This window comes from Candoia aspera, chromosome 3 (genome assembly GCF_035149785.1).
Source record: "Candoia aspera isolate rCanAsp1 chromosome 3, rCanAsp1.hap2, whole genome shotgun sequence".
NCBI lineage: Eukaryota > Metazoa > Chordata > Lepidosauria > Squamata > Boidae > Candoia > Candoia aspera.
The window spans coordinates 33,831,517-33,844,661 of NC_086155.1; the positions used below are offsets into that span (position 1 = coordinate 33,831,517).

General features: G+C 39.1%; 1 protein-coding gene across 6 annotated transcripts in view; it reads right to left on the minus strand.

Annotated features, from left to right (window-relative positions):
- KDM5B (lysine demethylase 5B) overlaps positions 1 to 13,145 on the minus strand; it is a 68,729-nt gene that overhangs the window by 9,667 nt on the left and 45,917 nt on the right. For all 6 annotated transcript variants that reach the window (XR_010067542.1, XM_063297316.1, XM_063297314.1 and 3 more), the window contains 7 exons: positions 12,396 to 12,590; positions 7,967 to 8,148; positions 6,817 to 6,941; positions 6,020 to 6,170; positions 4,636 to 4,750; positions 3,783 to 4,138; positions 291 to 429 (listed from right to left, as the gene is read on the minus strand). Coding sequence is in view for 5 of the 6 variants with exons in the window: in XM_063297316.1 (XP_063153386.1) it covers positions 291 to 429; positions 3,783 to 4,138; positions 4,636 to 4,750; positions 6,020 to 6,170; positions 6,817 to 6,941; positions 7,967 to 8,148; positions 12,396 to 12,590 (1,263 nt within the window). In the remaining variant the exon portion in view is untranslated. The remainder of the gene's footprint in view (positions 1 to 290; positions 430 to 3,782; positions 4,139 to 4,635; positions 4,751 to 6,019; positions 6,171 to 6,816; positions 6,942 to 7,966; positions 8,149 to 12,395; positions 12,591 to 13,145) is intronic.

Genomic DNA, 13,145 nt, shown 5'->3' on the forward strand with positions numbered 1-13,145 from the left:
TTGTTATAGCTATAAAATCAGCCAAATATTAATATGACTTTTTAAAATAAAAAATGTTTATCTAGATTGCTGCAGAGGCTTTGTATTATATGTTTTATAACATACAAAGATAACTGAATTCTTCTACTATATGTTGTTTTTAGAGGAGTCTTTACTCTTTTCAAGGAAATACCAGTTACATAATTATTATTGTAACTGCTTGCAATCAAACATCACATAGATCTCAGAAATAAAATTATAGTGAAATTAAAGTATGAACATCACCAGCAATTATTAGATTTTCTTCCTACCTGGAGGCTCTCCACTTCTTGTAGCCAGTCTTTGGCTTTCTTTACAGCATCTTTCAGAGCTACGCCATTTGGAAGATAAGCAGGGATATCATCTATTTCCTTCACTGCTGCTTCAAGGCTACTTAATGACTGTCGTGGTCTTAAAATAAAGAAAACACACAGCCAAAATGTGGTGCCATATTGTCATCACTTAAAAACTGATACCAGCCAAACAATCTCTCCTATAAAGAAACAACAATGCCTGAAAAAATGCCTCAGTATAATAAAAGGACAGATTCTTGCTAAGGTTCAGAAAAGTGAATAATTCTACCTGCAAATAGAGTCCTAACTAGTCATCTTCTTGATACACCAGTTTTTCGTCTTTAGGTTTTTGTTGTTTTTATAGAGAAGAGTATGTGAATTGTGAGAATCCTTGTCTACAAACTAATGAAACACGTTCATCCCAGCAGAGACAACTAAGCTCAATACTTTGTTGAAGACTCCTGCCTCCGAAATTCAAAGGTTTCTAGAAAATTTTCACCGTGACACCATCCACTGAAGTTTGATTGAGATATATATATATATATATCGCATTTCTATTACCACCCATCTCCCCCCTCTCGATTTACACCTTTATAGGTTAAAACAAGAGCTAAAACTTTCCTGCATTCCTCAGTATGGCATATGATAGCATGAACTTGTTTTAGTACTCAAATTCAAATCCTTTGATGTTGTTGGACTGCAGTTCCAATCGCTGATTACTGGACATGCTTGTTAGCAACTCAATACTGGAAATAATTGGCCTATGGAAGAGGACAGGCAACCTGATATATCTGATGCTTTTGTCTTCAACTCTCATCAGCATGGCCAGTGGTAAGAGACTATGGGAGTTGCAATCAAAAACAGTTTAAAGTACCAGGTTGACGGATTCTAGCCTTCTCTCTCTCTCTTTTTCCCCCTCAGTATTAACTGCAACAATTTCAGGGAAAAAGATACTGGTTTAGACACCAAAGCAGACACAGTGTGAGTGCTATCTAGGATATTGTAGGCAGAAATATACAGCTATGAATTATAGATATTCTTCAGTTAATTTCATGCCAGATCAGTAACTACGAAACTATTAAGAATTCCCAAATTTAATCATGTTAATGTTAAGTATGTGCTACCACTGAATGACATATGCATATATTCATCCCACTTCATCATACTGGTACTGGTAAGAATACCTAGCTGCGTCAGAGTAAAGACTAATCTAATCCAGCATTCTGTTGCATGATGTCTAATGAAATTCTATTGGAAGTCCACAAGCAGGACATGAATACAATAGCATTCCTTTACTATTATTCTGATACTCGAAGCAGCATTCTGACTAAGTCTATCCTCTGTGAATTTCTTTTACCCATTCTATTATTTTGAATTCTACTAAACATAGTTGGATTGTCTTGATATTTAGGGAACTACTTTTAAAATTCCATACATAGTTTTATAAATTACAAGGCTTTGCAGCATTTCAGAAATAATTCAAGGAACAATTCAGTTGCCCTCTGCAGTGCTCTGTAATTCTAAAAAAAGGTGATGCTGCTGTTAAAAAGTTGCAGATAGGTGCTATATTCATGCCTCAAAGTCCTAATGAATTTTTATCATGTCTCTTTTTTTCAAAATACCCACATTTTCACCTTCCTTCAGGAGAGTTGCTTCAGCTTTCTGATTATCTTCACTGCCTATATCTCTCCTTGTTTGTTCCATTATTCACTTTAATATGTAAGCTAGAGGGGGATAGGATCTATCTACAGTATACTTACGATGCAACATTTACACTTGGAATTGTAAGCATCCACAAGCCACACTGATGGCATATTCAACATGACATCATTGCACAAATGACAAAGATATGCTTGTGTCATACTGTCAGATGCAAGTATCATATTTGCATGACATGATACACTTGTCATTCTTCTTCTCCAAACCACCCCCATGGATGTTCATGCTTAGACTACAGGTAGTCCTCAACTTACAATGGCAATTGGGACCAGAATTTCTGTTGCTAAGTGTTGCGGTTGTAAAGTGTGACTGCATAAGCGATGCAGTCATAAAGCACGACCACATCACTTAGCAACAGCAATCCCTGCAGTCCTGGTTGCCGTTGTTATCTGAATCCCACGGTCCTTAGGTGAGACAACTTCCTGCCAGCTTCCCACAACCAAAGTCAGGGGGGAAGCCAGCAGGAAGTTACAAGTCCCAGGCCAGCAGGCAGGTAAGTGGCTGCTGCTGGATGGGGGAGGAAGTGATGGGGTGCGTGAGAGGTGCCGTGTGGGTCGGGAAGGGTGAGCAGCACGGGTCTGGGAGGGTGCGTGGGTGCGCGGGTTGGGGAGGGTGCATGAGGGTGTGTGGGACTGTGCAAGTGGCTGACGTGGCACAAGGGGCTGGGGGAGACTTACCCCAGTGACTTGTGACCTTCCCTGCTGGCTTCCCAGCTTCCCCACTGACTTTCTGGGGAAACCAGCAGAGAAGGTTGCAAATGGTGATCGCAGCATGCTGCAACTCGTCATTAGTGCAAACTGGTTGCCAGGCACCCAGATCACAATCACGTGACTGTAGGGGTGCTGGGACAGCAGGAACTCCCAGGACCAGTGGTAACTGCCGTTCACTCAGTGCTGTCATTAATTTCAAACGGTCGCTGAATGAATGGTCATAGGTCAAGAACTACCTGTACTATATAAAACTATCTCCTCCTCCTTTATTTTAAACATTAAGTAACTTAAATCTACAAGGTTAAATCTAAAATAATAATTAGCAATGAAATGAAAAATGTGATGGGGTATGAATTGTTGATTATGAAGGAAATATAACTTTCTTCCACTAAAAATACAATTTTTAGTACAAGAAAGTTGTATTTCTTTCATAACCATCTGCATGACCATCTCATCCCCGTTACATCAACCTGTCCCACCCGGTCATGCAGAGAGGGCATGCTACAGACCCCTTCTGCAAGAGAATTCTATCTGGCAAGGTCCAGGAGGTGGGCCTTCTCTGCAGCAGCTCCTGCCCTTTGGAACATCCTCCCCCCGGAACTGAAGTTAGCCTCCTCCATCCTGGACTTCAGAAAACAATTAAAGACCTGGTTTTGTCACCATGCCTGGGACGGGAGGGAAAATAGTCACTTCTGGGGATGGCTAGCTCCTTAGAGTGGCCCTGTTTTACTTGCAGGTTATAGAGAACTTTTAGCCATTGGGTTCCCATCATATTTTTAAGTTATTATGTATTATATTTATTCTATAGTTTTATATGGTATTTTTAACTGTGTTTTATTGTAAACCGCCCAGAGTCCCTCCTCAGGGGGAGATGGGTGGCGATAAATTTGATAAATAAATAAATAAATAAAAATTCATTGTTGTTTTTAACACTGGCATAGAACACCTTTTCTTCATTTTTGGTACAAGTTCGAGAAAAGTAATAATTTAATCACACAATGAGAATTTTAAGAGTTCTGAAACAGCAAGATTCAGTTTCTACCTGGCTTTTATCAGGATTCTAGCCTTGTCATCCCAGTGTTCAGACACTGTTAAGAGTTCTTGCAGCCTAGCCATTGCCTTCTCGACTGCAGGGTGAGGTGCTAGTCCAACACCAGAGTCTATCAGCCTTCTCATATCATCAAGAGTGAGCGAAGTATGGTCCAAGCAAACATTTTGCACATCTTCCAACCAGCGTGCTTGTTCTAAGCGTATTCTTAATTCACCAAGCTGGGGAAGGTCAACGTCAAAGTCAAAACTGACATCTAACAGTTCTTGTAGTTCTGAAGCACTGGGAATTTCTTCAGAGAGGAGTTTTTCACTGTATTTCTGAAAGTCTTCTACACGATTAAGAAGATCCTAAAATATGAAACAGCAAAAATAAAAATGATAAATAAAAGATAAAATTCCCAAACCAGAATTTTAGCTGTTTCTTTCAATTATTTTAATTGCATTTCAGATCTGGTAGCAAATAAGGTAGATTACTTCTGTAATTAAGTAACAAAAGTTCAGAATGCAAGGTATGTTTCTCTCTAAATTAATTACATTTTTTAAGTTTTAGGATTTAACACTTCATTAGATTTGCAGTGGAGGACCCTGGCCTGTGCCTAGAGGGATCAGATGGGACAAATATGTCACTTGGGGATTCTCCTAAGTCATCCTGCTCAATCAGCAAATAGAAGCTATGGAATCCCTGTTAGTGCATACAGTTTATGAACAGGTTAATACCAACTATATCTACAATGATATTCACTTATTCAAATTCTTGGATCTTTGAAAATGTAAGACGGTATCTTCATATTTATTATTTGGGGAAAAAGTCCTTCTTCACTCCATTTACAATAATTCCGAATTACCTTCAGTAGCGTTGTTTGGCTAAGGACACAGGGTAAAGCATACAGTTGTCTAACAAATAAGCGGAGTTCATTTACAGTCAGCTGATTTTGAGATTTTCCTCCTCCAGACCGGTATCTGCAATTACGCAGAAAAGTTTTATATGACCAAAGGGTACATTAAATACTTAATTCCATAATCTGAGATAATAGATTGAAAGATTTCTTCCCTACCCTTCACTAAAATGTTTAGAACAGCTTGAATTATGCTTCAATTATTAGTTCTCAACTTATTTCATCTTTATTCAACTAATGTATTAAAAGGATGCTTGTTAATATATAAATACTATTTTTCTCAAACCAGACATTGCATTAGAACCACAATCAGGTGAACAGATTTTTATGGACCATGCTTTCTGTCCTGGTGGTCCAATTCTGCTGCCATGTCATCATTAATTAGGAGTGCACAATATGTGCCTCCTGAAAGTTCTGAATACACCTCCTCAAATATCATGGCCTCCTTCGAGGACAACACGTAGGTACTTCCCACCATGCTCTCTGCACCAGTTCAGCTAGGTCCTAGTGTCCACTAGTCAGAGATCCTAAGCCCAAGATTGTGATAAAAGCCACCCAACTCTAATGCATAGCAGCAGCCCCAAATTAAAAGTCAGATAGGGCAGTACAAATTGTACAAACTGTCCTACTTTAAGATGTGAGTCTGGGATGGTGGGAGAAGACTTAAGGGGAGATATGTGAGAAGTAAGTCAAATCTGCCCAATTACAGTTGGATAAAAAGCACTAGAGAAATCTAAGAGGACTGAAACATTTTACCAAATGCCTAAGAAGGACTGTACCTTTTTTCCCAAGGCCAACCCTGTGTGTGTGTGTGTGTGTGTGTGTGTGTGTGTTGCAGCAGAATGCATAGCTACAATTTTTTACTTTCTCCCAAGATGCTAATAAAAGTATGAAGAAGGGAGGGTTATTCAGTGAATTCACTGAAGACTTTTAGAAAAACTTTACATTACTGCCTGTTGGAGTTTAATGAGTGGCTTACATTTGGGAAACAATTTTTAAATGGGTCTTGTCTTGTTCTGGGTCAGGGTTACCAATTGGAAGCAGCAGAAGCATCATTATTTAAAGTTGTGCAAAACTTTGAATAAAGTGCTTTGCAATATGTAGGCATGTGTACAAGCATCTTTCTTCAAATCATTAAACCAATCACATCCTTTCTGGGCTCATGTAGCTCCTTCCTAAGCTGCTCCATAGGATGAGTACATGTACACGCACAGCTAGCTTCCTATAAAGCTTCCTATTTAAAAACTGTTTGAAGAAAAATCCTTGTACTTAATGTTTCTAAATCAACTCCACAGGAATATAAAACTACCCACAAAATACACAATAAGCAGACCTTGTTTGCCTCTTGCCATTAAGAAGTTGCTGTGCAACTGAGGCACATTTCTCTGCATCTTGAGTAACTAATCGGAGATGTCGTAATAAATCATTGTCTGGAAACTTTCTTGTTTCTGATTCTTCAATTAAAGCTTTGAAATTCATGAGACCTTTAGGAGGATAACAATGTTGGTTAAAAAAAAGTCAATTTTTATTATTATATTATTGCACATTCATATAGCACAGGGCTATATCAGTCATCATCTTACCACAGTCAATTCTACCCATTCAGTTTGAACATTCTGAGAAGGCCTTCTCAGGCCTCAGGTTCCCGGCTGAAGTAGTAGGCTTTCTCTCTGGCAGGCCCTGTTTTATGGAATATGCTGTCTCTGGAGGCTCAGAAGAGCCTTCTCTTCTTACGTTCAGGAAGACTGTGAGAATCTTCCTTTTTCAATGAGCACTTAGTTCCATCTGGTTGATTTTTTTATTTATTTACTGGTCTTATATGCCACCGATTGAAAGATGATTCCTCCATTGTATTTGATGTATTTTTAGTATATTTTTATTATTTTATTATTTGTATGGTTTAACTCCATTCTTGTATATCACCCAGTTGAAAGTTAACAAATATAGTTAGCATAAATAAAAAATAAAATTTGTGATTGCCTAGTTATTTAGGCTGTAATCTGATATACTTGTATATTTTCTTGACTAAGTCCCAGAAGTTCAACAGAACTTAGGAACAAACATGAATATGATTGGACAGGCAGTCTGACAATGTTTAACTACAGTTCGAAAAAGATAAAAAATACATACTTTTTTTATTATTAACCTTTGCCTCTAAAGCTTCATTGACATTAGAAGCCCATTCATTGTAAGATTCTGCACGCAACTTAAGTGCATTCATCATTGGATACAGTTCATCCACTGTATATCGATACCTGGAAGTAGTATAGAATTCAAGCAACTTATTTACAAATTCTAAATAAAATGATCTGCCTTTAATAGAAATATACTGCTATAATGCATACAACATGATTGTGTAGCTGCTGCTAAGGACAGCAAATCTGTTATTTCTTCACCTAGGTTACTTCTTCAATGGCCAGTTTAGTTGCCTCAGCTATTACAAGCCTATAGGGTCATTCAGGGTGACTAAATTTCTAAAGTTGTATCACATTTATGTATTTTAATTTATAAAGTTTTCTGATTGGGAAATCATGTGATAAGGTACAAGATCCCTGCTTTTGACCACAGTGACAATTTTTATCTGATTTTCAATTTCAGATAAAGTAACAAGTCTTCTGGTTGCCAAAGCTATATTAGGACATACCAAGCCATGACTGCTGCAGATATACACTGTGCTGAGGAAAGTGCATCCTATCCAGTACTTGCCTGTACTTTCTCCCAGCAAATTTAATTCAAGCAAGAAAATCACAGTTGTCTTTACTGCCAGAGAAAGCTGTGGAGAAACAATCCCTCGGAGAATGGTAAAGGAAGGATTTGGCTTCTCCTTCTACCCATTCTGCTTTTAAATTTTTCTTCTAATAAATTACAACAATGAATTGGTGGTTCTGCCACTATCATATCTAATTTACAGTAGCTTGCACTGCAAAGAGAGAGATGACTGCATGCAACAGAATAGAAAGACACTGAACTCAGAAATAAGATTCTGAAGAAAAATTTCACAGTACTGTAAACATTGCAATTCATTTATTTTTTTATCCCACTTTTCTACTAAAAGCAGCTAGTTACTCATTACCTAGAAATTTCTGTATAAGCCAAGACAAAAATCAGTTAATTTCTTATCAGAGTCAGACCTGGAAATAATGTACTGGAAATTCATCTTCCCTTTCCTTTTTAAAAGATAAGTTAAGACTCCTAACCAAAGATGCATGCGAGATTTATCTACATGCATACAATTTCAAGATCAACATTTTTATTTGTCAGAATGAAGCAATACACTTACCCCATTTTATACTGATATATGGGACATGTACAGAGGTCTTCTACATGATATAAGCATACCAATAAGTCAGGGTTACAACTACAGTAGACTGCAGACATATAGCAAGTGGTTTTACACTTTATGCACTGTCGTTCATCATCAGGCAACATTTCTAAATTCATTCTTTCTGAATCAGTAACACCCTGTAACAGACAATCCACAGAATAGTCATTATGTCAATAAGGAATGATATAATCAGAGCTGAAACAGACATTCTTAATCAAATCCACATCTTGTTCACTGTAGGACTTTTACTCCAAATAATCTACCATCTCTGACATATAGCAAACACAGTATTTAGGTGTTTTGTTCTGCTGCCCAATAAGAAAAGTTTTCTTAATAGTTAACCAAAATCTGCTTCCCTTAATTTTTTACCCATTGATGGTTCTGCTCTTGTCTTTTAAGGAGTGATTCTAAATATGAGCCATGCCATATTTCTAGGAGGGTCGCACCTACCTTTTTTCCAGCCAACAGTGACTATAAGGGAGGCCACATAAATAAATGAGACTCAGAAGGGGGCCATGAGCAAAAAAAGGTCAAGAACCTTTGTACGAGATGACAAAGAATAATTTACTCTTGCATGATGCTGTTGCAGAACTTTCTTATGGCTTCTCACAATCTTCTCTTCTTAAGCTTAAATATTTCAATCATTCCCACAGCACTTGTTTTCAAATACTTTCATCATAGTTACTCTTCTCTGAGTGAGCTTCTGCTTTCTGTCTACTTAAAATGTGGTGCTAAGGATGTGCACACAACAGAAAATGTGTTTTGTTTTTAAACTCAAAACACACTCGTAATTAAGTTCAGCTTAAGGATTCGGGATGGTTTGCCATTTCACTGAAACAATACGTGGAACACTTCAATGATTCCATGTTTTGGACATAACAATTTCTAGAGGAATATTACAAGGTCATCTGGACATGGCTGATGCATCGCACTCCTCTCCTCCACACAGGTGGTCCATCTGGATATGCTGAGTTTGAATTCAATGACAGTGGCACATGGCTTTTTTAAAAAAACGTTAATCTTTTACGTTTTATTGATTTTGTTATGTTCTTTGATCGTTGTGAGCCACCCAAATTGCTGAGAGTTGGGTGGCATACAAGTTTAATATATCATCATCATCATCATCCCTAAGGTGGGTGAGAAGAGGAAGGCAGTGAGATGGGGGGAAGAATGGGCCAGTTGGACATGTGCTTGAATTCAGTGATAGCAGCTTGAAATGCAAAGCATATCCACCTGGCAGACCTTCCCTTCCCCAATCTTCCCTGTGCCTTCTTTTTCCTACAACTTGTTAGCTGCTACCACCAATGGCTCTGTCTTTGCCTTTTCCCATTCTCCCTACCCCTATACACTTCTGCCTGGAACGTATGTATTTTAGGTCCACACCAAGTCCAAATATGCAGGTTTCAGGTGATATCCAGAGAAACAAGTGTTTTTTGGTCCAAACATGGACCACCTAACTGATTGTTCCATGCATGTGAAGTATTGTATATCTTTGTGTGGTACTGTTACTTGGACCAAGGACAAAGCACCATGCAGAAGCACAGGTTGCTGCTTCCTCTTTGGAAACTGCCACCAATGTCTCTGCCTGCTCTAAAGAAACATTAAACAACCTCTAAGAAATTCTAAGGTGATGGTGTGTGCACAAGTGCTTCAGCTCAGAAATGGAGAGGGCCAGATGAGCCTTCCATCTGCTTACTGATTGAAATTTCTAGGATAATCATTTTTGTGTTTGGAGAATGAGTTACATTAGAGGAGGAGGATTTTGAAGTATGGAAGAAGGATGAATGAGAGAGGGAAGAAGAGGATGAGGAGCTGGAAAGTGGAGGAGAGGGATGTTGATCTGGCTTTACCATGGGAGCTTTACCATGCTGTGCTGTGGAGGGCTGGAGGGAAGGCAGGCAGAGTCCACAGAGTCATGCTGCATTGGAAGAAGGAAGGCATGGAATGCAGCACTTAAGGACTAAGAACATATTGATGGATGTATCTGCAGATCCCAGTCAGAGACCAACAGGAAGAACATGAGACAAAGTAGAAATTAGGACAGAGAGACAGAGCAGCCACTGATATTCAGCTGGAACTCCAGAGCAGAAGGAAGTGTAAGAAATGTGGCAAGGTGACCAGCTAAATAAAACAAAAGGATCAGGAGGTGATGTTTGGCAGCCAGGGCTGGCTAGGATTCAGCTTGATGCAGTTGGACACAAGAATGTAAAAATTAAATTAAATTAAAATCATCTGACAGGGACTGGTTCAGCCTTGTGGTGCCCAAGCAACTGCAATTCAGAGCACCACAGTGGGAAGTGGGAAGATAAAGGGCTGGAAGAGGAGGGAACTGAAGTTCAAGTTTGCTGGGAGACAGTGACAGAAAGGGAAGCCCTTACCCATAGGGAGAGGTGGTTGGGGGACCTTGCTTCCAAACCTGGGGGATGGCAGGGAGGAAAGTATATATGGGAGTGCCTTAGGAAAGATGAGGTAAAGCAGTTTGTGGTCTGTAGAAGGGAGGTACAGTCCTACATGAGCGGAAGGTGTATATTGTTGGAGGTGTTATTAGTAGGAAGATGTCTTAGTTGCATGGAACTCCAGGGGAGGGTCAAGGTGGGCAGGGGCTGGGGAAGCCAAGGGGATGTACGGATTACAGTAGTGATAGGCAAAAAGAAATATGGAAGGAGGTGGCCAGGCTGGGGGATAAAAATGTATGGCCTCCTACCTCAAATCAAATCAAAAGCCAGTAGGCTGATGCTGTTAAATGCCAGGTCTGGCTGGAGCAATGCTGGTGGAAAACAAAGAGTAAATATGACAGGTCATAGATCCGAGGCTACACTCTGGCAGTAAGGGCAACAAAGCATTAGTACCTCTCCATCCTCATTGTATCCACTGAACAGAATGCTATTCAGCAGCACTTTTTAGCATCACTCAGGCTTTATTATGATGGGCCAGAAGGGTTAAAGGGCTGCTGCATTTTTTAGATGGACACTTTGTGGATAAAACTGCTCATATTTGATTTGCTCAGAAAAACTTACCAGACATTGTCCAAGGAGTTGACAGAGTGATGTGTTATGATGCTACCCTGAGAGCTTTTTGAGCCTGTGAATCTTGGTGAAGTAGACAGGTCCTTGGTAAGGCAAGGCTTGATTCCTGCCCTACCTAACTGGTACAAGCTGCCAGGATGGGGACAAAGAGTTGGATCCAGTTGATGGTAAATGCACTGTTGCAGAAGGGGGAGGTGCTGGCAACACTGAAAGGGGTGCTAGTGTACTCCCTCCAAACAACATTTCTGGACCCAATAATATCAGATAATGAAATCCAGCTGGGTTACTTTGGATTGGTCACTCTCTCAGTCCAACCCACCTCACTGGGTTGTTGTGGGGAAAGGAGAAGGCAGGAGTTATGTTTGCTGCCTTGAGTTGACAAAAAAAAGATGCATTAAAAATCTAAAAATAACTACTACTACTACTCCATCTCCAACCTCCCATCTTGGGGACGATTACTGAGAATAAGATGGGGCAGCAGGTAGAGTGGGCTATGGATGAAGCAGATTATTAAACCCTTGGCAATCAGGAGTCAGACCTAGACATGGGATGGAAAACACACTGGTCACTCTCATGAGCAATCTATGGCAGGACCTGGATGAAGAGAATGTGACCGTTCTTATGTTATTAGATCTTCCCATGGTCTTCCATATCACAATGTTTTTCTGTGAGGAAGAGGAAAGATGTCACAATGGTTCTATAGTTCCTAAATGGACAACCTGAGGTTGTGGGAAGGAAAGGTCATGTTACATCTTTATTATAGGAACTTTACTAGTTCCCAGTTTGCTGACTATTATTTATGAAGCTCTATATGGCTTGGAACTTGATTTTCTTCAAGACTGTTCGTTCCAGGCAGAATTTGCCTATCTAATGCATGAGAATTTATATGATAATTTTATACCAATACTAGTAAATAAACAAAATCTCTTTAAAAAGAATATTTATCTTAATGGGCATTTTAATGCTCTGGTCAAAACAGTATTGCATTTTTTAAAATTTATTTAACTTAGATGCTGCCTAACTCCAATTGACTGTGGGCTGCTCACAGCATAAAAAAACCAAAACAAAATGCCATAAAAAATTAAAACGTGTAGCAATAAACAAGATAGTGAATTTGGTCAACCACAAACATATCATGCACCAAACAAGGAGCTTCAACCATCCTAGCCCAAAGCCTTTAAAGCCCTCTGGAAGACCATCAGGGTCAGAGCCACCTGAATCTCTAGGGGGAACTGCATTCTAGAGGTTGTCTCTGTCCTCTCACTAGCTGGAATACATGAAATGATATAGTACAGAGCTGTCAGTTTATCTTAAAATTATTTCACAGCTTAACATGTATGTTCACAAAAAGTCTTTACCAGCTTATGCACAGCCTCCCGTAAAGTCTTTTCATCTTCAATCATAATAGCCATATCTTTTTCAACTGTAGAAGCTACCACCACATCAAGAGTTTCTGCTTTGGCTGCCATTCGACATATCATCTCATCATGAGAAAACACACAATAGCGGTTTAATAAGCGATAATGCTCCACACACTGACGACCCAAAGGCAGCTAAACAAGAAATGAGAATATATTTTCTTTATGTGTTCTAAGGTAAGCAACATGTCATCCATTCTTGAAAGCAGCTGAGTGAAGAAAAAGTTAATTTAATGCAGTTCTTTAGACCAGGGTTTCTCAACCAGGGTTCTGTGGAACCCTAGGGTTCTGTGAGAAGTCACTAGGGGCTCCCTGGGAAATCAGGATTTATTTAAAAAATTATTTCAAATTCAGGCAACTTCACATTAAAGAGGTAAATTTCATTCTTTGTTTTTAGTTTAAGGACATTGTTAATGCATATATACAGGCCTACACATGAAAAAAATGTAATAATTTTGTAACTTCTGGCCTATATTTGAGCCTGAATGTGCAGGGGTTCCTCGAGGCCTGAAAAATATTTCAAGGGTTCCTCCAGGATCAAAAAGTTGAGAAAGGCTGCCTTAGATTAAGAATAAAAAAGATAATGATAAGCTAAGATCCTATACAAATAAAATGTATTTTTTATACAAGGATAGTACTGAAACCCCAATTTTGAAAATGCACTGCAAATAAAAATGCACTGCAATCATT